The sequence below is a fragment of the Rhamphochromis longiceps genome, linkage group LG23, assembly GCF_057381845.1.
Source record: "Rhamphochromis longiceps isolate RC_006_pf linkage group LG23, R_longiceps_female_GT1.1, whole genome shotgun sequence".
Classification (NCBI taxonomy): Eukaryota; Metazoa; Chordata; class Actinopteri; order Cichliformes; family Cichlidae; genus Rhamphochromis; species Rhamphochromis longiceps.
The window spans coordinates 43,529,271-43,553,869 of record NC_140578.1 but is presented as its reverse complement, the minus strand read 5'-3'; the positions used below and the strand labels follow the sequence as shown (position 1 = coordinate 43,553,869).

The window sequence follows — 24,599 nt, the reverse complement described above, 5'->3', positions numbered from 1 at the left end:
TGTTCTGCAGCCACAGAGTCTCACAGCCGTTAGCACGCCCATACCTGAGCAGCTAGCATTACCCAGCATGCCGTGCAGCAGTGTCAGTTTGTAAATGTGCAAGAATTCCTGCTCCAAACTGTTTCACAGAGTGCTGTGTGCCGTGACCTTTGACCTGCTAAAGACAGTCAGCTGTGGATTATTCATTGTTGTGTCTGATACTTAGAACTGTGAGGAAGAAGCTACACAGTTAATCAGGGTCCCCTCTCTCTGAATCAGGAAAGGTGGGCAGGCCGCGTGTGGGCCGCGGGCCATACGTTGAGCATCACTGTTTGAAATGTGAACATTGTTCTGCTGCAGTCAATGGACTAAACCAGAGAAGAAGAAAACAGACTTTACCATGAAGATCCTCAGTGTGGATCAGTATAATATCAGCCTGATGTCTGCAGTTTAGTGTCAGCACAACTTTCACATCATATTCATCTCAGCACAACTAAAACATGCTGACTGACCTCAGAGTTTCAAATCGACATCGTGGATTCTCCAGGAAACCACACAGATGCTTCACTCCTGAATCCTTCAGGTTGCTGTAGGTTCCACTCAGGTCCACCTCTGTGGGATACGAGGGGTTGGACTTCAGTGCTGCTGCCAGATAATCAAGGCCAATATCTGACAAATCACAGTCCTTCAATCTGTATAAAGAATGAAAGATGTAAGTTTATTAGACAAAGTGCTTGAAATTATTCAGTGTTTCATCATCTGTTCAGAGCTGAAGAAGGTTCAGAATGTAGAAGTTTAGAAAATGGAAACTCCAAACAGCTGAAGCCAACAGGAAGCAGCTTCAAACAAACACAAGAGAAAAAACTCTGAATGTTTCACATTAAAGTCGAACATTTCTAACAAGAGTATTTTAAAGACAGCGTCACTGATGATCATCTTCTGCCCAGTAAACTTTGGTTTTCCTCATGTGAGTGTTAATGATGCACAAAGACTGTGAGTGCAAAGAGGGAGCGAGGAGGATGACAGAGAGATGGTACAGGAGCATCAAGAACATTAAAGTCTGGCGATTAAATGCCTCACTCCTAAATGATTGGCAGTTTTTTGAGTTCATACATACCGAACTAAAGACTTACTTGCAGTTGAACACAACTCCAGAGATATCGCCTTTAACTCTCTGGGTTTGCGCCAAGGCATACATTAGAGGTCGCATAATATCATTTACAAGTGCCGGGAAAAAAAGAAAAGAGGCTAGGCGGTGTGAATTGGAGGCCAAAATAAAACACCTAGAGCAACAACACAAAAAAGCACAGACAGCCAATTTCCTTTCCGATCTTAAAATGTTACGTAGTGAGCTTAATAGTTTAATGAACGAGAAAATTGAGGGCAATTTCAGATTCACTAAACAAAAGTACTATGAACAGGGTAGTAGGGCTAGTAGATTGCTGGCAATAAGACTCAGGAAACAGCAAACTTGTAATATGGTCCAAAAGTTGAAGTCAGATCAAACCCTAATTACTAAACCAAATCAAATTGCAAGTTGCTTTGCCAAATTTTTCGAGTTATTATATATAAATTCAGATACATGTAAAGATAACAATACACTATCTGATTTCTTAGAAAAGATCAATTTAAAAACACTGTCAGAGTCTGTAGCAAAGGAGTTAGATGAACAAGAAATTTTACAGGTGATTTCAAACCTTAACACTTAAAAGGCTTAGCACTTAAAAAACTTAAGGACAAAGTCGCACCCTTATTACTGAAAGCTTACCACTGCGCTCTGGAGACTGGGACTATGAATTGAATTGAATTGAATGAATGCTTTATTGGACATATGCAGGTTGCCCCGCAGAGGAATAATGCTGCCTATTAACATTCCCAACTCTACATTTGATAATTTAGATGAACTTCTTTCCAAATTTATATGGCAAAGCAAACGCCCAAGGATCAAGTTCCAAACATTAAAACTGTCAAAGCTGCAGGGGGGATTGGCTGTTCCAAACCTGAAAAATTATTTCTGGGCAGCTCAGATGAGACCCCTGACTGTATGGGTGCGGGATTTGTCTGAAACTCAGGGGCTAAACATTGAGAAGACAATGTGCAAAAGATCATTGGAATCCCTGCTTTTTTCTAACATTTCAATTAAAAATGTGCATATGGGGGAACGGACGAGGGTCACACTAAAGATTTGGCGTAGAATCAAACAATCATTTGGTCTTCCAAAAGAAATTTCATTGTTATCAAGCCTCTCCTCCCTGCAGGGTTTTTCTCCTATTGTGGCAGACTCTGGCTTCAGAGCATGGTCACATAGCAGGCTTCATCAACTTTGTCATGTTGTGAGGAATGGGCACCTGAGCTCATTTGAACAGTTGAGGTCAGTTTCGGCTTCCTTCTTCTGACTTTTTTAGATTTCTGCAGCTAAGAAGCTTTTTGACAAAACATAAAGAATGGAGGCAAGTTTTGGAGCCCTCACCCATTGAGGAAATATTTCTAAAAACATTTCAAAGTAATTCCTCCCCAAAATTAATCAGTCATTTTTATAACGCATTTATGAGTTTCAATACAAATGCAACTTTGGATATTAAGGCAAGGTGGGAAGCTGAGACTGGCACTCAAATCTCAGAGGACACCTGGGAAGAGGTGTTCGGTGAAGCCCATCTGGTGACTAATTCTGGGCTGTGGAGAGAATTTAAATGGAAGGTGGTCATGAGATATTTTAGAACCCCAGAGATAATGGCCAAAATGAAGCCTACAAATCCTGACACCTGCTGGCGAAATTGTGGTACTTCTTTAGGAACCCACTCACATATATTCTGGTCATGCCCAAAAATCTGCCCACTTTGGAATGACATATTTAAAGTTCTCAGTACAGTTTTCCAACAACCATTAACAAAAGACCAACAGTTAGCCATTTTAGGAGTCTTACCAAAGGGTTTTGTGGGAAACAATAAAACGTATCTCTTAAGAATCTTACAGCAGCACTAAAGTGTATCACTATTAAATGGCTGAATCTTGACCCACCTTCATATAATATGTGGATTGATAAAGCAAGAGAAATTTACCAGATGGAGGAAATAACATCTGCTCTGCGGATTCAGAGAGAATTGTTTACTGAGCGTTGGCGACCCATACATGCTTTACTGTTTCAATAATTTAGCATAGGTCTGTTTCGTTTTGTCCATTTACGGCTAAGTTTGTCACATGTTATTTAATATTACATAAAGTTTTTGTTTCCTTTTTGTTTTTGTTGTTGTCTGTTTGTTTGTTTGCTTGCTTGGGTTTTGTTTTGCTTCCCAGTTTTGTTTTGTGCTTCCTAATTGCAGTTCTTATTTTAACCTACATTTCTGCATTGCAGTTCCTGTAACTGTCCTACTTGTGAACATCGACAAGCACAAGTTGCAATGTTGTAAATTATAATAAAAATTGAGTTAAAAAAAAAGAACATTAAAGTCGTACATTTCTCATAAAAACAGGACAAAGACTTGAAAAAGTCGTGTTTTTCCTTCCAGGAACCACATGGCTTCACTTTTAAAGGTGAAGTGTGACAGAAATGGACATATTTGAAGTCCAACACCTTTTTCCAGTCACATTATTAAAGCAGACAAACTACAAGCTCATTTTCATTCCAACAAGTCATCTTCTGACCTGGACTAACAACACTGGTCTCTATGTGCAGCTGGCTGTGAGACCAGTGCTCAGGGAGCGTCTACAAAGTGCAACACTGAAAGAACATCACACACTCATTTGCTTCCAGCACTTTCACACAAACATCTACTGTCATTATTGTCACCAAACTCTGTGGATCCTTTATTGCAAATTCAAATGGGATCAAATGGTCAGACAAAAGAGGGTTATGAGGAAATATGATGAAATGTTGTGTATTAGCAGCAAGTTATTGAATCTTTTTCCTCAGAAACCAAACAAAATGATTGACAAACATGTTTTTACAAACTCAGTGTTGGACTTGGATCAGCAGGATAAGCTGATGTTTAAAGGCATTTGAGTCTCGCTGTATGAGAGTCCAGTTCTTACTCAATATTTATGGATGATGTTCTTTCAGTGTTGCACTTTGTAGACGCTCCCTGAGCCTCACAGCCAGCTGCACATGGACCAGCTGACATTACCCAGCATTAGAGGCGGCTGTAAAAAATTCATGTTCCCATTTAAATGGTTTTAATTTGAATAAAACGATGTTGATTCATTCAATCCTGAATCGATGTTTAATATAAATGTATTTTGCCAGAATCTCAGGTTAAAGCTCACAAACTATTTCAACAAGCAGCAAACAGATAAAACAGTAAATGAGAGCAGCTAAACACACAAAGATGGAAACACAGAGCGTGGATCGTTCACTCGACGGCACGTACACGGACACGCCGTCGGGGCTGAAAGTGGACAGCTCACAGATCCTGAAGCTGCAGGTTTCATCTGTCTCCAACCAAAACTGAGTGAAGCAGCAGCAAAAGAAGATCCAAACTCTGCTTCACGTTTGATCAATATGCTCATGAATTCTCTCTGACTTTGGCTGTTCCTGCCTGCACAGCTCTCTCTCTCTCAGTGGACTCCAAGAACAGCTTCAAACATCTGTTTCTGCATCATTCACTGTTTATTAGCCACCAGTCTGCTGTTGTGTAATAATGAAACAAGTCGATGCTTCAGTGCGTTGAATTGTGTTACACAAAGAAAAGCAAAGTTTTCACGTTGTTCAGGCAGAATCGAGCGTTGAAGAATGAATTCACACGTCAATAAACATTTTCAAGCAGGACAATGAAAGCAGGAAATACCCCAAACTGCCATTTCTCATTCTACAACTTCAACAACTGCACATGAATTATACTTCATACACAGACCCACAGTCTCTGATTGCTCTGAAATCTCACTGACAGCCAATAGAAATAAAGAAAAGTCCAGACTGACAGTCTCTGTGGGGTTAGGCAGTGAACTGCTCACGCTGCGTTAAAGTGCATCACAAACTATTGGAATTGGATCCAACTTTGTGAAGCAGATTTCTTCTCAGCTGCTGTTTTGAACATTTCCTCATGAACTGTATTAAACTCTGTAAATGAACTGAGAACTATTTCTACATTTGAAACTATGGATTCATTTTCCCGTTCACTTCTGTACGTTAGTGTATAAATGAATGTTAGACTGGGCTCCATGGAAACACTTGGACTGGTCTCAGCTGCCTTCTTTCTGTAGTCCTTTCTCTTCTCCAGCTTCTGTTTGAAATCCTCTCACAGAGCCTGAATCCTGCTTTGCTGTCATGTTTGGGCCTGTGTTCCTCTGCTTTAACACAAACCTCACCACAGCAGCTGTGTGGGTCGTCTCTGTAGCAGCCCGATCAGCTTCTGATACATGAACATCGTCACAGCTCCTAACTTCACCTTTATTAGCTTTGACATTCATGTCTTTCTTTTCTCTGTCTGTTTCCACACAAGCTCAAAGTCTCTGCAGCCTGAAATATAGAAAAACAACAACAGCTGCAGTCAGTGAACTCACCTCAGAGTCTCCAGTCGACAGTTTGGACTCTCCAGTCCAGCACACAGAAGCTTCACTGCTGAATCCTGCAGATTGTTGTTACTCATCTCCAGTTCTGTCAGATGGGAGGGGATGGACTTCAGAGCCGAGGCCACAACTTCACAGTGAGTCTCTGAGAGTCGACACTGAGTCAGTCTGTGATCATAGAAAATACAAAATGTGTTATTATAAAAGCAGAAAGTCTGCATTATAAACACAGACTGAATGTATATGAAGACAAAACAGAGTGAGGTCATAATCTGATGAACATCTGCTCTTCACATCTGTGCTTCAGCTCCTCTTACTGTGTTTGACATGACACAACGATTGAGTCTCTCTCAGACCTGCAGACTTTTAATGAGAATCTTTGTTTGGCTTTAATCTGCAGATGAAGGAGGAAGATGGTGTCACATTTAGGCTTCCATAATGTCCACAGTCTGTCAGTGAGATCTGATCCAGAGTCAGAGTGAAGACACATATTTGGACTGTTTCCTGTCTTGAATCTAGAACATTTTGAATGAGCTCAGCTCAGTGAAGAGTTCCAGCTGGAAGGATAATCTCTGTTTGCTACCTGCTGCTGTCAGGTACGACTGTTCACGTCCACACTCAGGAAAAATCTGCTGACTGTCACCAAACGGAGCAGAAATGTCATCACTGGACAATAATGATGAATGAACTCAGAGCTGCTGATATCACATCTGATTTCAGGGGAACTAAACTAAAAAGGAACAAATAGAAACAACCATCATGACTCTGTTTGACCTTCAGATCAGAAACTATGGTTCAGAACAGCAGCAGGATTTCAGGCACTGTCACATCCTCAACATCCATATTCCAAATGCTCTTCCTGACAGGACACTCTTTGTTCCCACTCAGGGAGTTTCCATGTGTACAAATCATTTCTGAATCTCAGTAGACTGGGAGGTTTTTCCATCTCATGAATCTCTTTCCTAACATCAAACTAGATAAATCAAACAAAGGAACTGGAGTCTGTCTAATTTCTGACCCCAGTAAAGCTTGTACTGGGATACCCCGACATACTCTCTCTCCATCTGCTCCCACAGCCTCATATTCACAGCTGGCCCTTCTCTCAGCATCCACACTCAGGGTGGGGGCGGGGTCAACACCAGTCAAAACCATTGCTTTGGCCTTATGGCCATTTTATTAGTGTGCGTTTCTGAGTAACAAGCAGGACTACGCACAGGTGTTTGGACATGTGTGGACCCGACCTACACTTAAACTTCTTAAATCCTCTGTTTCTGTGTCACCAGCTACACTTTTAATATTAATGTATTCACTCCGACATTTTTGGGGAGCGGTCAGAGCTCGTACACTGCAGACAAACATGTCTCCCAGCACACAGCTGACTGTCAACTCTCTGAGATTGGATATGATTCATTTAGATTATATCTGTAAGGTGAAGTTTATCTCGGTGTTTATTTGTTCCTGAGGAAGTCAGCTCGGCTCAGATTAAACTTTAATAACTGAACAATTTCAATGAACCTTAACGCCTCCCTGGAGCATATATGGAACTGAATCAGTCACTTTTCTTTATTTCCTGATGTTCATATGTGACATACATGTTTTAACCATTAATTTGGAATTAAACTGACATTTAATATATTTTAAGGAGGAAAGAGAAATTTCACCAGAGGATGTTGATGCTGTTCATGGAGACTGAAGACAGAATGATTTATCTGTCTTAATATTTCTGCTGCTCTTTCCTCTGGTGTAAAAATATATTAACTGTTGGTTTTAATTCAAAATCAATGGTTAAAATGTTAAAATACCAACAAACTTGTGGCGTTAGTGTTGATATTCTGTGAGTTACTTAAAGAGATCACACAGGTACAGGACATATTTTATGTTCAGGTTTATGCATGTTTGCGGTGAGATGTGCATGTAGTGGGCTGTTATGTTGTAAACTGTGTGGATGTGTTTGGGAACAGAAAGATTATTTTACTGCATAAAACGGCGCTGATCAGCTGTTTCTGCCGCTGACACACTCGGCCGGTGAACCACCTGACTCACACAGGCTCTCCTCCTCCACAGTCCTCGTTTATGAAGAGCTTTACAAACACAACATCTCGGCTAACAGCTGGATTCTCCCGTTTCAGTGCCAAACAGCCACTTCCTGCTACAGACAGTAAAGTGGACAGTTCGGCGCTAAACATGTTTTTAAAACTTTAAGCTCTTATTTGTTAAAGCCAGCTTCACAGACAGATCTGTGTCAGTGTTTTAGAGCAGGGCTCAGTGGTGTAAACCAGCCTTTATATGTGTTTCATCTCCATTTTTACATTAAACTGAACCAAAACACTGAAATCTGGGACTCTCCACTTTTTGGTTTTAGAAGTGAAGAAGCTGAATGTTCGGATTAAACATCTTCAAGAAACTTAAAGCAGTGCACTCGCTTTTCTTTCTAAGCGGCCTTTCTTAGATCACCTGATATAACCTGAGTAAATTATGTCGAGTGTCAGCGGGGTTTGAAAACTCTGCAGCATGACCCGGGTGTTGCTGGTGGCATCATGAGCTTAGACCCCTCAGTCAGCTCGGTCTGAAGTCATCGCAGCACTAACAGGCACAAATAGGCTCTAACGTGACAAACTGACCCGACATTTAAAGAGTGCCCACTACAGTCTCAGCTAAAACATATTAAAATGTGCAACGCCAAGGACTGTACACTGGACTCCATTTCAGTGCAAAATAATAAAACAAAGTAAATCCATCCAATCTCCTCTGCCTGTCCTTATCATCAATAAAAACAATTAATAAAACAGAAAATCATAGAAACAGTCATCTTTGTTATTGCATCATCACACATCAGTTCCCAGTAACTAGTCAGAATGAGACGTTGTTTTCATCTTTCTCACACTCATCTCACTCCCCGGTCACAACAGGTGGTGACTTTAACAGGTGTTACAACCTGGCTCAAAGCTGCAAAAGAGGGCGGAGACTGAAAACAGAGACTGGTTTCATTTTGAAGTTCTTAATAACCTCGGCTAAAGATGAAAACAGACAGCGTGACAGGGTCTGACAACGAGTGGTGGCGTCATCCTAGCCGACCTCGGCAGTTATTCACACGCCATGACCAAAAACTCCTGCAGTGTGACAGCAGACAGAGGAGGAGTCACAGAGGAGCGTAACAGCTGTGACAGATGCAACAGGAGGACGAGCTCCAACAGTAAACACACTGAAGACAGGAAAGCAGTCACGAGTGATGTTGGTCCTGTTTTTATCTCCACTAAAACCTCTCTAACGTCACATGTAACAGAACACAGACACGTCTGATTATCAGGGACCACGACCCACATCTTTGCCTCACTATGTTTATAAGAAGAGACTGAAAATAATGATTCTCCCAACACATCACCAACACTTTTATGGCAAACAGATAATCGTGAGTGAAAAGAGGTGAACTGTTTCATATGCAGTTATCAGGGTAAATACATTTAAACCAAAGACACTGGAAGAGTAAAGGAAAGGAACTGAAGGTGACAATTCAAGAAGCTCAACAGAAGTCAAATGTAACATGATCAAGATTCCCTGTTAAAAACAGATATGTATAGTATAATAGTAGACTACACTAATAATAGTGTATAGTATAGTATACTAATAATAGTGTATAGTATAGTATACTAATAATAGTGTATAGTATAATAGTAGACTACACTAATAATAGTGTATAGTATAGTAGTATACTATATGAAGTCTACACCGCCACGTCCTTAAAATTCAGCGAAATTAAGGACGCATTTGAGGGCTGCATTTCGAGCAGCGACCTTCGTCCCGTCGCTGTGATGTAATCGGCCTTAAAATGCGTCCTTTAAGGCTGCAGACCCTGAATTGGGATACAGCCAGAGTCTGGTCTCTGTTTTCACAGAGGATGTGGTTCTGTTGGCTTCATCAGGTGATGGCCTCCAGCTCACAGTGGAGCTGTTCTCAGCAGAGTGTGAAGCCGTGTGAATGAGGATCAGCATCTGAGGCCATGGTCCTCAGCTGGGAAAGGGTGGAGTGCCCACTCTGGGTCAGAGACAAGTTCCTGCCCCAGGTGGAGGAGTCTGAGTATCTCAGGGTTGAGTAAAGAAGGGGGAGGGGAGCAGGAATCAACAGACAGACTGTTGCTGCGGTAACAGTGAGGTGGACACTGTACCGGTCTGTCGTGGTGAAGAGAGAGAGAGCTGAGCGTGACAGCAAAGCTCTAAATTTACCGGTCGATCTATGTCCCTGCCCTCACCTATGGTCACGAGCTGTGGGCAGTGACGGGAAGAACCAGATCGTGGTTACAACTGGGGCAAATAAATTTTCTCTGAAGGGTAGCTGGTGTCTCCCTTGGAGACGGGGTGAGGAGAATCCCCTTCACAAAAACTAATCAAGTGAACAAGACTCTCCAGGAGGTAAACATTTAAATATCCAAGTCCACCATAAAGAGAAAACTGCATGAAGGGAAACACAGATGGTGCATTACAATTCACTGCATGTGTTTTACATGAAGAATGGAGGATATACCGTCCACTTTCACTCTGTCTTTAGCAGCAAGTGGCTCTTTGTTGTTTGGCTAGCTGCACTGAAACAGGAGAATCCAGCTGTTAGCCGTAATGTTGGTGTTTGTAAAGCACTTTATAACCAAGGACTGTGTTTTTAATTTAAAGATTAAACTATTAACCGACACTGATCAATGATGTTAGTGATCACATCTGGACTCACCGAGCCTTTCTGCAGTTCCTCACAGCTGGAATCAGTCTCAGTCGTCCCTCCTTTGATGCTTTGTACTTCTGCAGGTCAAACTCATCCAGAACCTCCTCTGACATCTGCAGCATGAAGGCCAGAGCTGAGCAGTGGATCATAGAGAGGTCCTTTGACCTTTTCTTTGACTTCAGGAACTCTTGGATCTCCTGATGTACTGAGAGGTCGTTCATCTCCATCAGACAGTGGAAGATGTTGATGTTTCTGTCAGGACAGGAATTAAACTTCTTGTTATTCTTCAGGTTCTTGGTGACTCTCTGGATGGTTTCTGGACTGTTCTCTGTCTGACCCAGCAGACCTCCTAAGAGTCTCTGGTTGGACTCCAGACAGAGGCCATGAAGGAAGCGGACAAACAGGTCCAGGTGGCCATTTTTACTCTGGAGGGATTTCTCCATGGCTCGTTTAAGGAAATCATCCAGAGAGGACTCGTTGTATTTTTTTCCCAGGAAGTCCTTCAGCACCTCTGACTTCCTGTTGGTGAAACAGTGGAACATGTAGACTGCAGCCAGAAACTCCTGGATGCTCAGATGAACAAAGCAGTAGACTGGTTTCTGGAAGATCACACACTCTCTTTTGAAGATCTCTGTACAAACTCCTGAGTACACCGAGGCCTCTGTCACATCCAGACCACACTGCTCCAGGTCTTCTTGGTAGAACATGATGTTTCCTTTCTCCAGATGTTCAAACGCCAGCCTCCCCAGCTTCAGAAGAACTTCCCTGTCAGCCTCCGTCAGCTCCTGTGGACTCGTCTCATGTCCCTCGTGGTACTTGTTCTTCTTCCTCTTTGTCTGAACCAGCAGGAAGTGTGAGTACATGTCAGTCAGGGTCTTGGGCAGCTCTCCTCTCTGCTCTGTAGTCAACATGTGCTCCAGAACTGTAGCAGTGATCCAGCAGAAGACTGGGATTCTACACATGATGTGGAGGCTCCTGGATGTCTTCATGTGGGAGATGATTCTGCTGGACAGCTCTTCATCACTGAATCTCCTCCTGAAGTACTCCTCCTTCTGGGCGTCAGTGAAGCCTCGTACTTCTGTTAGCCTGTCAACACATGTAGGAGGGATCTGATTGGCCGCTGCAGGTCGGGAAGTTATCCAGACGAGAGCCGAGGGAAGCAGATTCCCCTGGATGAGGTTTGTCAGCAGCTGGCTGACTGATGACTTCTGTGTGACATCAGACAGCAGCTTCCTGTTGGTGAAATCCAATGAAAGTCTGCTTTCATCCAGGCCGTCAAAGATGAACAAAAGCTGAGAGACAGCCAGCTTCTCTGCTGTGACCTTCTGTAATGTTGGATGGAAAACATGGAGCAGCTCCAGAAGACTGTACTGCTCATCTCTGATCAGGTTCAGCTCCCTGAATGAAAGCAGAACCACCACACTGACATGTTGGTTCTCCAAGCCATCTGCCCAGTCCAGAGTGAACTTCTGCACTGAGAAGGTTTTTCCAACACCAGCCACGCCGTTGGTCAGAACCACTCTGATGGGTCTCTGTTGGTCAGGTAAGGCTTTAAAGATGTCCTGGCACCTGATTGGAGTGTCATGGAGGGCGTCCATCTTGGAAGCTGTCTCCAGCTGCCTCACCTCATGTTGGCTATGAACCTCTTCACTCTGTCCCTCTGTGATGTAGAGCTCAGTGTAGATCCTGTTGAGGAGGGTTCTACTTCCTGTTTCATCACTTCCTTCAGTCACACGTTCACATCTCCTCCTCAGACTGATCTTATGTTCATCTAAAACCTCCTGCAGACCAACATCTGCTGAAAGAAAGAAAAACAGACAGAAAACTCTTCAATGTCTGAACAACAACAAGAAGTCCAGTTTTCAGAAATGAGTCCATCAGCAGACAGATGTTCAGTCTTACTTTGTACACAGCTGCTCTGACTGGCTGTCTGCAGTCCAGCTCTGCTTCTGGATCTTTCTCCACACTGGGGACAGGACCAGTCTCCTGATGAAGCAGACTGGTCCCAGTATGAGGAGATGCACTGTCTGCAGAACCAGTGTCCACAGCTGGTAGAGACTGGATCCTTCAGGACGTCCTGACACAAAGCACAGCAGGACAGCTGCTCCTCCTCACAGACACCACTCCTCTTCCTCTTCCTCCCTCTGTGAACACATTTCTTTATCACTAAAATCATTGACTGTCAGTGACAAACATCCAGATTTGATGACACTGTGCAGAAGCTCTGATGGTCACAGAGAAAAGTCAAAGTGGAGAAACTTGTGTTTGAGTTCAGAATCCAAGTTTCCTTTGCTGTTCCTGCCTGTCTTATTAAACACAGAGTGATCAGCCTACAAACTCCACAGTAAAAGCCTTCATCACAGAGCTGATTATGTCCTTCACTGGATGTACTGGAAGTTTGGGATCCATCACTTTCAACTGACCTTTGACCTCCTCTAAAAACTGTGGTGGAGCAGCGGTGTCACATTCAGAGCTTTCAGCTTTATTTTGAAAGAGTTCAGTCATCAGGAAGTGAACTTCTGGGTTCTGATTTCCTTTCTATTATTTTACAGAAGTGAAGAAGAAGAACTAAAAGCTTTGAAATGATCTGAGTGATATTTTTGAACATTGCCACCAAATTGAGTTCAGCCTCCAGCAGTAACTTTGTTTCATGATGCCTCCCTGATGATGTGATGTTTGATTACAAACCTGTTTATGTGTTAGACATTAATCACATGAACACAGGCAGAAAAAAGAAGCCAATGAAACAAATGACAGAAACGTGTTCATTCACTGCCATGATCCATATTTGATATGTACAGATGTTTGTAAAGAACACGTGTGCAGCGCTTTGTTCTGAGGATCTGCTGTCAGCACACAGTGCAGCAATAACTACAACCACACGTTTCTGTAGATCCTGAACATCAGCCTGGAGGAATCTGACCTCAGGTCTGCACACAGAGGAGCTTCACCTCTGGGATGATGCTGGCTTCAGCTCCTTCTACAATCAGGCAGAAGCTTCTGCACCATCAGGACACAAACAGAGAGGAGCTTCTATCCTCAGACCATCCAAGTCCTAAATCAAAACATGCTCCCCTCATAGCATCACCATCAGGGTTTAAACAGGACCTTACATCATGTTCTTGTCTCACTGTCATATTTCAGATCATACCTGATTCATTATGACGTCACACGCTGCTACACTGATCCTGCTGCTTCATTACTGCTGATATTACTCTGCTCACTCTGTTCAGTTACTCTGTTTACATCACTTTGCTCATTTGCTTTGTTCTGCTTGCACTGCTCTGTCAGTACATGCTGTGCTAATGTGGCACAAAGCACTTTAACATTACATCTGCACAATGTTTCATTATTTCATTTAATGATTGTTTATAATGTTTTGTCCAGTCACAGGAGCAGCTCAGCACATTTCACTGTGTTGTACGTGTATGACGATGCCTGTGACAAATAAACAGCCTCGGACTCTTCAATCTTCTGCATTTCTTTGGAGATCAGCTCAGTGGCCTGTTGAGACCATCTTTCTATTTCTGATGACTCAGTTCAGATTATTATCCTGATACTTTCTTTTAAAATGTGATGAAATCATTTATCTGATGTTCTGACACAAATACACCAAAACAATCCCAAACAGCACAAACCACCACGTTACACACAGTGTAATAAAAATACAGGCAACTACAAATAAAAACACTTTAAAATATAAACTAAAATTACAAAGTGGTCACAGAATTTCAAACACCCGTAAATGAGTCAGCAGCTCTCTTACATGGTCAGCTGAGCTCCATGATTGAAGAACATTGTTGCTGCAGGTTCATGACTGAAATATGGAGGACCTATTTCTTTGGACCAGTCACTCCTCACAGACACACAGCTGGATGCTGGAGACTGTGACCTCTGACCTCTGCAAACACAAACACATCACATGAATTACTGATTAATCTCTGTTTAAAATCTTTTAAGCAGCGGCAAACACACAAACTGGATGATGTGATGGTTTCTGTCAGTAATAGTTGTCTCAGATTAGAGTACAGACGGCTGCAGAGACGTTCACAGCAACAGAGAAGAAATCATTACCTTGGATTGCATTGCTACTACGATTGATACTAGCATTATCGTACCCGGACCACCATTAGGAATCATTTATGATGTCACTGGCAGAACATTTATAGAAACAACCTTTGAACTCTGAGTCAGCAGCTCTCTTACATGGTCAGCTGAGCTCCATGATTGAAGTTCACTGTTGCTGCAGGTTCATCACTGAAATATGGAGGACCTATTTCTTTGGACCAGTCACTCCTCACAGACACACAGCTGGATGCTGGAGACTGTGACCTCTGACCTCTGCAAACACAACCACATTGCATTCATTTCACATCAATTAGTACACCACAAAAGGCATGCAAGAAACACAGTATGAAGGCAAACTTCTGGCTTCAATAACATTCAACAGGTCAGGTGGAAACTTTTCTCAGATTTGATTCATGTTTTTATAGAACGATCCAGCTAAAAAAAAAAATATATCATTAGGTCAGGGGTCAGCAACCTTCAGGACCCAAAGAGCCATTTGGAGCCAGTTTCCACACAAAAGAAAACACTGGGAGCCACAAATACTTTTTGACATCTAGAATGAAGATAACACTGTATATACTGTTTTTTACCTTTATGCTTTGTGTGAACAACTAAGGTGTGTTGCTTATGAAATCCATGAAGTGCTACAGAGAAAATTACATGTTATTTATGTAATGAACACATTTGAACTCTTAAAGAAATATAACAAAAGACCCCTGCATTAGTGTTAGTCAATGTTGCAACTGAACTGAAAAACAAAAGATTTTGGTCAGGTCCAATGAAACAAAGTCACTGTTAATACAACACAACCCCCCCAAAAAGACCCATGTAGACCCTGGGCTCTATGGGTCTTGTGCTCGGAGCTTGTTCCTGTGCTGCCATGATTAGTGCCTCTGTGCTGTCTTTCAGTCCAGCTTTGTTCAGCCACTGGTAGGATTTCTGGATGTCAGCCACTTCCTCTGCCTGCTGGTGGTGCAAACTGTGTTGTTCTGAGTTTCATTGGACGTCTTTGTCCAAAGCACCAGACAAAGGGCAAAGTAGATGCATTTGCATCAGCAGGAAAATACACCCCAAACTACCATCATCATTATACAACTTTAACAACTGCCACTAAATGATACTTCATACACAGACCAGTGTTAGGTTAAGTTATGATGTCACTGGTAGAACACATTTATAGAAACAACCTTTGAACTCTGAGTCAGCAGCTCTCTTACATGGTCAGCTGAGCTCCATGATTGAAGAACATTGTTGCTGCAGGTTCATCACTGAAGCCTGGAGGAAATATTTCTTTGGACCAGTCACTCCTCACAGACACACAGCTGGATGCTGGAGACTGTGACCTCTGACCTCTGCAAACACATTCATTTCACATCAATTAGTACACCACAAAAGGCATGCAAGAAACACAGTATGAAGGCAAACTTCTGGCTTCAATAACATTCAACAGGTCAGGTGGAAACTTTTCTCAGATTTGATTCATGTTTTTATAGAACGATCCAGCTAAAAAAAAATATACCATTAGGTCAGGGGTCAGCAACCTTCAGGACCCAAAGAGCCATTTGGAGCCAGTTTCCACGCAAAAGAAAACACTGGGAGCCACAAATACTTTTTGACATCTAGAATGAAGATAACACTGTATATACTGTTTTATACCTTTATGCTTTGTGTGAACAACTAAGGTGTGTTGCTTATGAAATCCATGAAGTGCTACAGAGAAAATTACATGTTATTTATGTAATAACCTCTTACATGGTCAGCTGAGCTCCATGATTGAAGAACATTGTTGGTGCAGGTTCATGACTGAAGTGTGGAGGATTTTCTCTGGACCAGTCACTCCTCACAGACACACAGCTGGATACTGGAGACTGTGACCTCTGACCTCTGCAAACACAAACATCAATAACTGATCAGTTCTCTCTGACAGCCATATGATCAGCTGATCCCTCTGTGATATTGTGTCTGCCTCATGACGCTGACAGGTCAGCCAATCATCAGCCAGTTTTTCTGTCTCTGAATGAACTCAGTTTGTTCTCAGCTCTTCTCTCTGATTCTGCTGCACTGACTTCACTTAAACTTACAGAGTTCAGATCTTAGCAAGAAAACAAGTCAATAAAAATCAAACTCAGATCAAACAGTTTGAACCAATCACAGATCAATGATTCTGTCATGGTTATGTTGAAATGACTAATAAAGTTAGTAGTGTTCTTACATTATTGCTGCAGGTCCATGACTGTAAGGTGGAGGTGTTTGTGTAACTCCGTCACTCCTCACAGACACACAGCTGGATGCTGCAGATGCTGCTCCGTCCTCTTCCTCCATCTTCTTGATGTCAGGGTGGAGTTAGTCTGAGAGGTAAACACACACACTCAGAGGTGCTGTTGTACTGGAAGCATCACACTGACGGCTTTCTAATGTTGGAGCTTTGGCCCTAAAGTCCAAACCAGTTATTTTAGAGGCTCAAAGTCTTTAAAAAACACCAAAACCATCACATTATTTAATATGTACATGATCAGGTGGATGAAGGAACTCAGTGTGTTTGGGATCATCATCATGGTGAGGAGCCCACATGTTACGGCTCCTTTGGAGAGAAGCTGAGGATCACTGCAGGAAGTGAGCTCATGAAACCAAACTGCTGTTTGTGAGCAGCATGACTCTGTTATTGGACCTGCTCTGTGTTCTACATATGATCAATACTTCAAATATCTGTAAACATCTCATCTTATATTTGTTGCACTTGGTCACATCTGTCTTTAAAAATAGATTTTTAATGTCACTGAGAGTTCTTTTCTACCTTTATTGATTTATTTTGGAATAAATTAAATATAAAGGTGCCAAAAACTGCCTGCAGCTTCTGCTCTGTGACAGGAAACTACTGTCAGGCTCAAAATGACTTCAGATTATTCATCACAGAGTGTTTATAGATCACAGGACACGTTACAGTTGTACTGTTTTAGTTTAAAAGAATGACGTGATAAGATCTTACTGTGAATCTGCGCGCTCATTGGCTAATACCCTGAGACTGACAGGTGGTTATCCAATCAGCGTGCGGCCTCACACGGACATAAAACTCTTAAAGTTTGTTTTTGAAGGGATTTTCAGATCAGACCTGATGTTTCTGCCTACAGCCTGTTTACCGATATAATCAATATTAGATATCAGAGCAACAGAAACCTCGGTGATCAGGATGCCGGCACTGAGAACAGGAAGTGGCTCAAACGTCGCACTTTCATAAAGGCTGTATCCCAATTCAGGGTCTGTAGCCTTAAAGGCTGCATTTTAAGGCCGATTACGTCACAGTGGCGCACCGAAGGCTTTCCCAATTCAAAGGCTGCTCGAAATGCGTCCTTCACAAAAATGTCTAAAATATGTTCTCCTTCATTTCTGTCAAACAAAGCTGTGTGAAACGTTTCCAGCTGTTAGTATCATGGTTGCTAGGCAACCGGGGCAGCGCGACGGAGGCTAGACCGCCCATTTCACAAGCCTCGTACTTCCGGCCTTAGCGGTCCTTGAGTACGTGGCCCTTGAGGATCGTTGAGGCTGCAGAACCTGAATTGTACAGAGCCCCTCTGATGACATGGCCCAAAAATAAATAAATTGTGGCCACAAAATACTATTTCGTGCCCTCGAAATACTATTTTCGAGGGCACGAAATAGGTATAACGTGCGCATGAAATGCTAATTTGTGGGCATGAAATGGGTATAACGTGGCAACGAATTACGCATTTGTGACAACATCATATTGATACAATTCCTGGACAGCTGCGTAGAGACACAAGCATGAGAGTAGGCTAAACCTATACACCGTGGACAGAGACGGTATGAGTGAGTTTTATTTTAGGCTGGGAATGAGCTACAATGCATTTTGAAAAGCCTGCAATGCAAGGAACCATTATTACGGAGAGACATTTAAACAGGATACTGAGAGCCCAGTTGCTTTACAGGGCCTGGACGCCGGGATAGATTTTATTGTCAACCAACTGCAAGGGCCTGGGAAGGATCACGGTTATTGGTCAAGTGTTTCGTGCCCACAAATTAGCATTTCGTGCGCACGAAGTAGTATTTTGTGGCCACAATTGATTTATTTTTTGGACCATGTCATCAGAGGGGCTCCGAAGAATTGGGATACAGCCTCTGAGATAGAAAGTGTGCGACCGTGAACTCGACTCTCTTTATGACACATACACACACAGACACACACACAGACACTTGTTTTCAGATTTTAGTGAGGACACCAAAAAGCCTCAAAAATATCCTCAAACTCGTGAGGACGGCCATTTTGTGGGACTCTATTAGCCCACATAGTAGCATACCAACTCTTTGTCCTCACAAACATGTCTAAACAGGTACACACACACACACAGACACACACACAAACAGGTTTGTCAGGTTCCTTGGCTCGTTCTCTGCGTTCAGTCCATTGAAGGTGATTATTGAGCCAATCACAGCTACAGAGCTCACTGTGACTCTTCTTCTCTCTACAGTCACACAAACAAACACACTCAGAGACTCTGACAGCAAAACTACAACAATGTGGTGTTAACACTCACCCTGCCTCAGCTCCACCGTCCTCCTGCTGCTCTGACGGAGGCTCAGCTGTTTCTCTTCCTGTTCCCACCTGCTCGGGTGGCTCCTCCCCTCTGCAGTTACAGGAAATCAGGTGTGTGTGTCTCTTGTTGAGACTGGTTCTTCCTGCTCTCTATCATCACATTGGGTGTTTCCAAATTCAGGGAGAGGATGCTTCGAATGCCACATTTGTAGGAAATTGTATCACATGGACGCGACGAAGGCTGTTCAAATTTGAAGTCTTCCAAATGCGTCCTTCATTTCCCTGAATTTGAAGGATGGGTCAGGTGTGTCCTTTGTGGCCCAACATATCCCAGGATTCATTGCGGGCCATACAGGAGATATTTTTCTGATAATGATAGTGATCGAAGTGGGAGTTAATGCAGGAGCCGAACACTTTCAAATGTAAGTATATGAAAATCTGGTGGTGCAAAAGTTTTTATAGCGGGTGTGTTGTTAGGCTCTGGGCATCTGCATAGACATGTTCCTTTTTTGAGAATGTGAGGACAAACTTGAAAGAGAGACACTGTGAGAGTGGACACATCCACACTGCTGCTGCATCTGTGCTCACCACGATGGCCTCCTTCAGAGAGATGGAGGACTCACTCTGTCTTCTGGCTGATGTAAGTGTTCAGCTTTGAACAGCTGTCGTTCCAGCTGCTTTTAACTTTGTAGTTTCACATTTGTACAGACTTTATATTTTTTATAGACGTGTCATAAACCAGTCCTTAAATCATTTTCATTATCACAGATACAGTCTACACTCTGCATCATGAGCTGGTCAATATCGCAAAAGTTGTAATTCGTTTCATGTTTCATGTAAACTGCTCTGAGGTCACAGTGACACCAGCAGATGTAGTTACAGCCTCTCTGTCCCCACCATCCCGGCCCACGTAGACCGCAAAGGCCGGGTCCTCCGAAGGATGCAGCCGACGAATTGGAACACAGCTCATGTCTGACAGCAGTTTGAAGAGGAAATGGATTCTGTTCTGTTCTTCACTCATCACCTACCTGACAGCTGACACCTCACACCTGTTTCTCAGCTGCAGGTCAGACAGAAGGACACACAGAGGATGGAGGGAAGGAGGATGGATCTGCTAGTCTGAAAGTTGGTATGTCAGTTTCTGGTCAAGTTTTTGTTCAACAGGAAACATAAACAGAAGCAGGATTCATACCAGCCTCCACTTGAACAGCAGCCTGCTTAAACTGTCTGCGTGTCTCTAGCTGATCTCTGTCTCCTGCTGATGTCACAATGTCTCCGTTTTATTTGAACACTGGAGGTGAAGATGGCAGATTGTTGGCTAAAATGGATGTCTGTGGCATCCTGCATTTAATGTTCAGCATCTTTGTGAAAAACCCTTTAAAAGTTGTTTAACATGTCCAAAAATCCAAAACTGTTACAGATTACAAAGATGTTGTTTCTATGAGCTCAGGCTGTACTTGCTAGTTCACATTTCGGTAGTAATGTTGATGATGAGGATCATTATTTGTCATTGCTTTAGTTTTTATTCCACTGTTTCAAGGACATGCACTTAGTAGGGACAGCGGACTGGACAGGTCTTCAGTCTGTCTCGCTCTAAGACAGCTGGGTTAGGCTCCAGCGCCCCCGCGACCCTGAAAAGGATCAGCAGAAGTGGATGGATGGAGGGTCAGTTTGTCAACATTAGAAAAACAAACATACTACCTGCCTTAAATGTGAAATGGACGGGCTTTATGTTTGCTCGTTGTTTGCTAAAGAGACTTTTCTGCAGCATTTCTCTCCCGACTTCTTTGTAGCACCTTTCACTGTCACACATTTGATCTTTACAGCAGGGCTGTGCCATATCATATACCATACTATAGAATTTTGACATAGTAGCTATATAATGTTACTCCTACTTTATAGATCTCCATCACCCGATCCTCCGAAAACCTCTTGGAGTTGGCAGCACTCGACTGAGCCATTTTGTGCAGAAGAAGATTAAAATGATGCTTTAAACTCCAGATGTTATCTGAGCTCAGATCCTAAAGCCAGACCTCTGCATCTTCATTCTTGTGGAAAAGCAGAGCAGATGTTGTTTTCAGGAGGATGCTGCTATAATGGCTTTAGTTCCTTGCAGGTAATTATGACGACAGCGGAAGCAGCAGGAACAACAAACAGCCCAAACTAACAGACAAAATATTAATGAAAGTCCAACCCAATCTCCTCCATCCCCGTATCCTCCACTATTTGCATCTTCATCTGTGAAACCTGCAGAGCAGAAACAGTGTGTGGACAAAGTTAGCCGGTATGCAGACATGTTTGCTTTTGTTACAGGAGTTTGAAACACATCTGCAGCTCATTCAGAGGCTTTGGGGCCGTACACACTTCATTTTAAATCAGTACAGCCGATCTCACAGCTGCTGGATGTTTCTTTGAATCATAAGAACATTGAGACAAACAAGATGATCATGAAAATCATATTAATGATTGATTTGGCCTACGTTTGATGCTGAACTGCAGTAGCTCCTGACATTGTGCTTTTATTTCGTCTGGATTAGTTTGCAGCACTGCTGCACAGTTTACATTAAAGTGCACTTTTGCAGAGCAGACGACCCCCTGCACGACTGATGGGGTGAACCAAGGCCCTGCATCAGACAAAGAAGCATTATTTCAACTGTGAGTCATGCAAAGCAGCTCTAGTAGAGTCCTGTAAATGAACAGACTGGATCCCTGTAACGTACCACCTCAGTGACCAGTGGAAACATTCAAATGTTCAGGTAGTCATCCTAACTGACTTGGGGTTTCTGCCAGTGTGTTACAAGTGAAGCAGCTCGCCTGGTCTACACACTGGGACTCGTTTCTTTAAATCACCATTAATACAGTTTCAGCTGCTGACACATTCACTAGTGGGTAGTAATTAAAGCATGCTGCACCACTCATGAGTGCTATCATTCAGCACTCTCATTCATTTGTCTTAAAGCTGGTAATTAAACTCCCTGATGCCTCACTCTGTCTCACTCTTTTCTGTGTGTGAGAGAAAGAAGATGCAGCTGTGTTTCTAACAGCTGCTCTGGAGGAAGCCCTGCAACTCTAGAATCTCACCTGAGTCTGTGACTGTGAGCTTGATGGAGTGCCTGAACTCCTTGATGACTCTCTCACCACAGATGCTGTGGTTGGTTGGTTCACTCACTATGTATTAACAGACCTCTCTGCATTGAATCATATCTGTTATTAATCTCTGTCTCGCTTCCACAGCATGTCTTCATCCTGTCTTCCTTCTCTCACCCCAACCGGTCAGCAGATGGCCCCGCCCCTCCCTGAGCCTGGTTCTGCTGGAGGTTTACGTTGAAACCAAGCACACCATTGTTTTTCTTGTGACATTACCAATAAGTTTGATGTGTCACATGGCCCTCTTCCTATTGAAAAAACAAAAGTTGTATCCAAGATGGCCGACTTCTAAATGGCCACCATGGTCACCACCCATCTTGAGGAGTTTGCCCCTCACATATACTAATGTGCCACAAACAGGACTTTAATATCACCAACCATTCCCATGTTATTACGGTGTATCCATATAAATGGCCCACCCTGTACTGACATTATAACCAATCCGCTCCTTTATCCTCACTTAAAATATTTTTACTGAACTATTGTAATATTTGCTGCCATTGCTGCTGTCCTCTTGGCCAACTTACTCTTACAAAAGACATGTTTAATGTTAATGAGATTTTTTTTTAACTAAATAAATAAAGGTTATATAAAAGTCGCTGCCAAAAACTGATCGCGGCTTCTACCTTGTTACACGAATGTTGTTTGTGGCTCAAGATGACTTTATGTCATCCATGAGGGAAGCATTTGACATATGTTTCACATATTATAGCCCAACAAGTTACTTATAGCAGTTTAAATACGAGCAATCACTTTTTGGCAAATACCAGAAATCAGTTTTTGGCAGACAATCACTTTTTGGCACAACACCGGTGTCTAGCAGGTTTTATATTTTAGAAAGTTTAAAGCTCAGCTTAATAGAAGTAGTGTGGTCGTGAGTTTTGCATAAACAAATTTGTGCAAACCTCAATGAAGTGAAGCAACATTATAAAGAAGAGTGAGCCTAAATGACTCCCCAATGATGTGAGAGACTGATAGTCATACAGAAAACAATGACTTTGAGCTGTTGCTGCTAAACGTGCTTCTACAAGCAACTGAATCTTGGAGTGCACTTTGGTTTGTCTGCTCATAAATTGGTGGTTCATGATGATAAATGAACTTCTGAACTGGTTTAACATCAGTGCAGTGGCTGGTCCATTCCTTGATGTATATGTCAACGTTCAAAATGAGCCATTTAAATCAGCTGTGTTGGATCAAGGACACATCTAAACCCTGCAGGACAGCGGCCCCGAGGCCTGGAGTTCCCACCCTCAGTGCAGTGGAAATAGTCTCGTGCCAGTCTTGGTGCTGCCTTTGAGTCTATATTGCCGAACACTGTGCGCACACATTTTTTTCCTTCCTAAACAAACACACATTTGTAAAGGAAAATTTAAATTGAACTCACAGTTGGCGGTTAATCGTTATATAGTTTAGATGTACACCGAGAGACGCATTTAGTGGGACTTTTACACCGCCACAGATTTTCTTCTTCTTTTTTGTTACATTATTGACATATACTAGATATTTTAACCTAAGCAGCAACAATCATGTCTCTGGTACAGGCACTTTCCACCATGCAGATTAAGCTAAAATGTGACTTGAAACAAATTCTGGGTTTCCGTTCCATAAAGGTTCATTTCATCTGGTAAGTTAGCCCCTGAGGTAACAGTCTATGTGAACATAACATACTCACTGACTCACACTCAACTTGATTGATAGTGATTTCCTGAATTAGGCAAAGCGCACAGAGGAAATTCATTTGCATATGTTTGTTTTCACAATCACTGAAATCCAAGTTAGGCATGTTTCCCTTTGTTGTTGTTGTTCTTGACACGAGTGCTTCAGTTATTTTCTCATCAGTATGTTAGGACAGAAAGGATTCTGTTGTGGATTTATGATCATCTCACGTGTGTCCATCTTTCAAACTCTTAGATTGTGTAGACATTAATGCAGCTGTCAGACTGTAGGCCAGTTTCTTTGCACTGTAAGCATTGATTGGATGCTACTGTAGCAATCAGTGCTTACACAAAACGTCCCCGCGTAAACCCTCAGACACACAACAAACAGATCAATAGTATCTGAAATTCAGAGTACGGATCTTTTTACACATTTCTCACAGAAAATCACCTAAATCGCTTTCGTGTGAGATGCACATCATGTTTGCCTCATAAAGACTTGCCCTGTATGTATTCATTTCTTTTGACTTTCACGTGGAATTGTCACCTAATATAACAGGTCCATCAGTAAATGGTGTCTATCTTCAGTTTCTGTCTCCTAGACTTTGTCCCTGTCAGGTTACAGCTGAATAGATAGTCATATCATGCAGAGACTGCATCGTACTATAATGCTCGTATGATCGCGTTTGTCATAAGTGGACTGGTCTTGTTGAAACTTTGCATAAACCTTGCCCAGTAAACTGTGAGTGCTAACATTTCTATGGCATATGCAAATACTTTAGACAAATCCCACAGTTGTCTATATTTGTATATTTGACAGTTTAATGAAGCATTTAGAAATCAAAGGTCAGATTAAAATGCTGTATCACAATAGAATGTGATATCACACAATACAATATTTTTAATATCACACACAGCATGAAAGCTTGCTAGTGTATATTATAAAAATATTACAGTATGTTGGTATAACTTTATCCCCTCCTAGTTTTTAA

The 24,599-nt window shown here is 42.4% G+C and overlaps 2 protein-coding genes and 1 long non-coding RNA gene across 8 annotated transcripts in view; 1 reads left to right on the top strand and 2 right to left on the bottom strand.

Annotated features, from left to right (window-relative positions):
* LOC146642764 (protein NLRC3-like) overlaps positions 1–17,885 on the bottom strand; it is a 50,570-nt gene extending 32,685 nt beyond the window's left edge. Inside the window, exons 1-6 of one of the 2 annotated variants that reach the window (XM_085397196.1) lie at positions 16,469–17,875; positions 16,009–16,140; positions 12,091–12,332; positions 10,198–11,986; positions 5,476–5,649; positions 473–671 (exon numbers count right to left, since the gene is read on the bottom strand). In XM_085397196.1, coding sequence (XP_085253322.1) covers positions 473–671; positions 5,476–5,649; positions 10,198–11,986; positions 12,091–12,332; positions 16,009–16,140; positions 16,469–16,578 — 2,646 coding nt within the window. In that variant the 5' untranslated portion in view covers positions 16,579–17,875. Of the gene's footprint in view, positions 1–472; positions 672–5,475; positions 5,650–10,197; positions 11,987–12,090; positions 12,333–16,008; positions 16,141–16,468 lie in introns of those variants that run through there. The other variant, XM_085397194.1, reaches the window with a different exon arrangement.
* The window catches only part of LOC146642763 (NACHT, LRR and PYD domains-containing protein 3-like), a 197,216-nt gene extending 178,011 nt beyond the window's left edge, over positions 1–19,205 (bottom strand). Inside the window, exon 1 of the mRNA XM_085397207.1 lies at positions 18,807–19,205. The gene's annotated coding sequence lies outside the window, so the exon portion shown is untranslated. The remainder of the gene's footprint in view (positions 1–18,806) is intronic.
* A 102-nt stretch (positions 19,206–19,307) lies between these two features.
* LOC146642762 (uncharacterized) lies at positions 19,308–23,958 on the top strand. Of its 5 annotated transcripts, none has more exons than XR_014909499.1 (4): positions 19,308–19,934; positions 20,346–20,470; positions 20,708–20,921; positions 21,822–23,958. It is a non-coding gene; the product is annotated as an uncharacterized LOC146642762 (long non-coding RNA). The 5 variants fall into 5 exon arrangements; XR_014909500.1 differs by having other exon boundaries at positions 20,346–20,921; positions 21,822–21,956; positions 22,040–23,958; XR_014909501.1 differs by lacking the exon at positions 20,346–20,470.
* Positions 23,959–24,599: the final 641 nt, after the last annotated feature.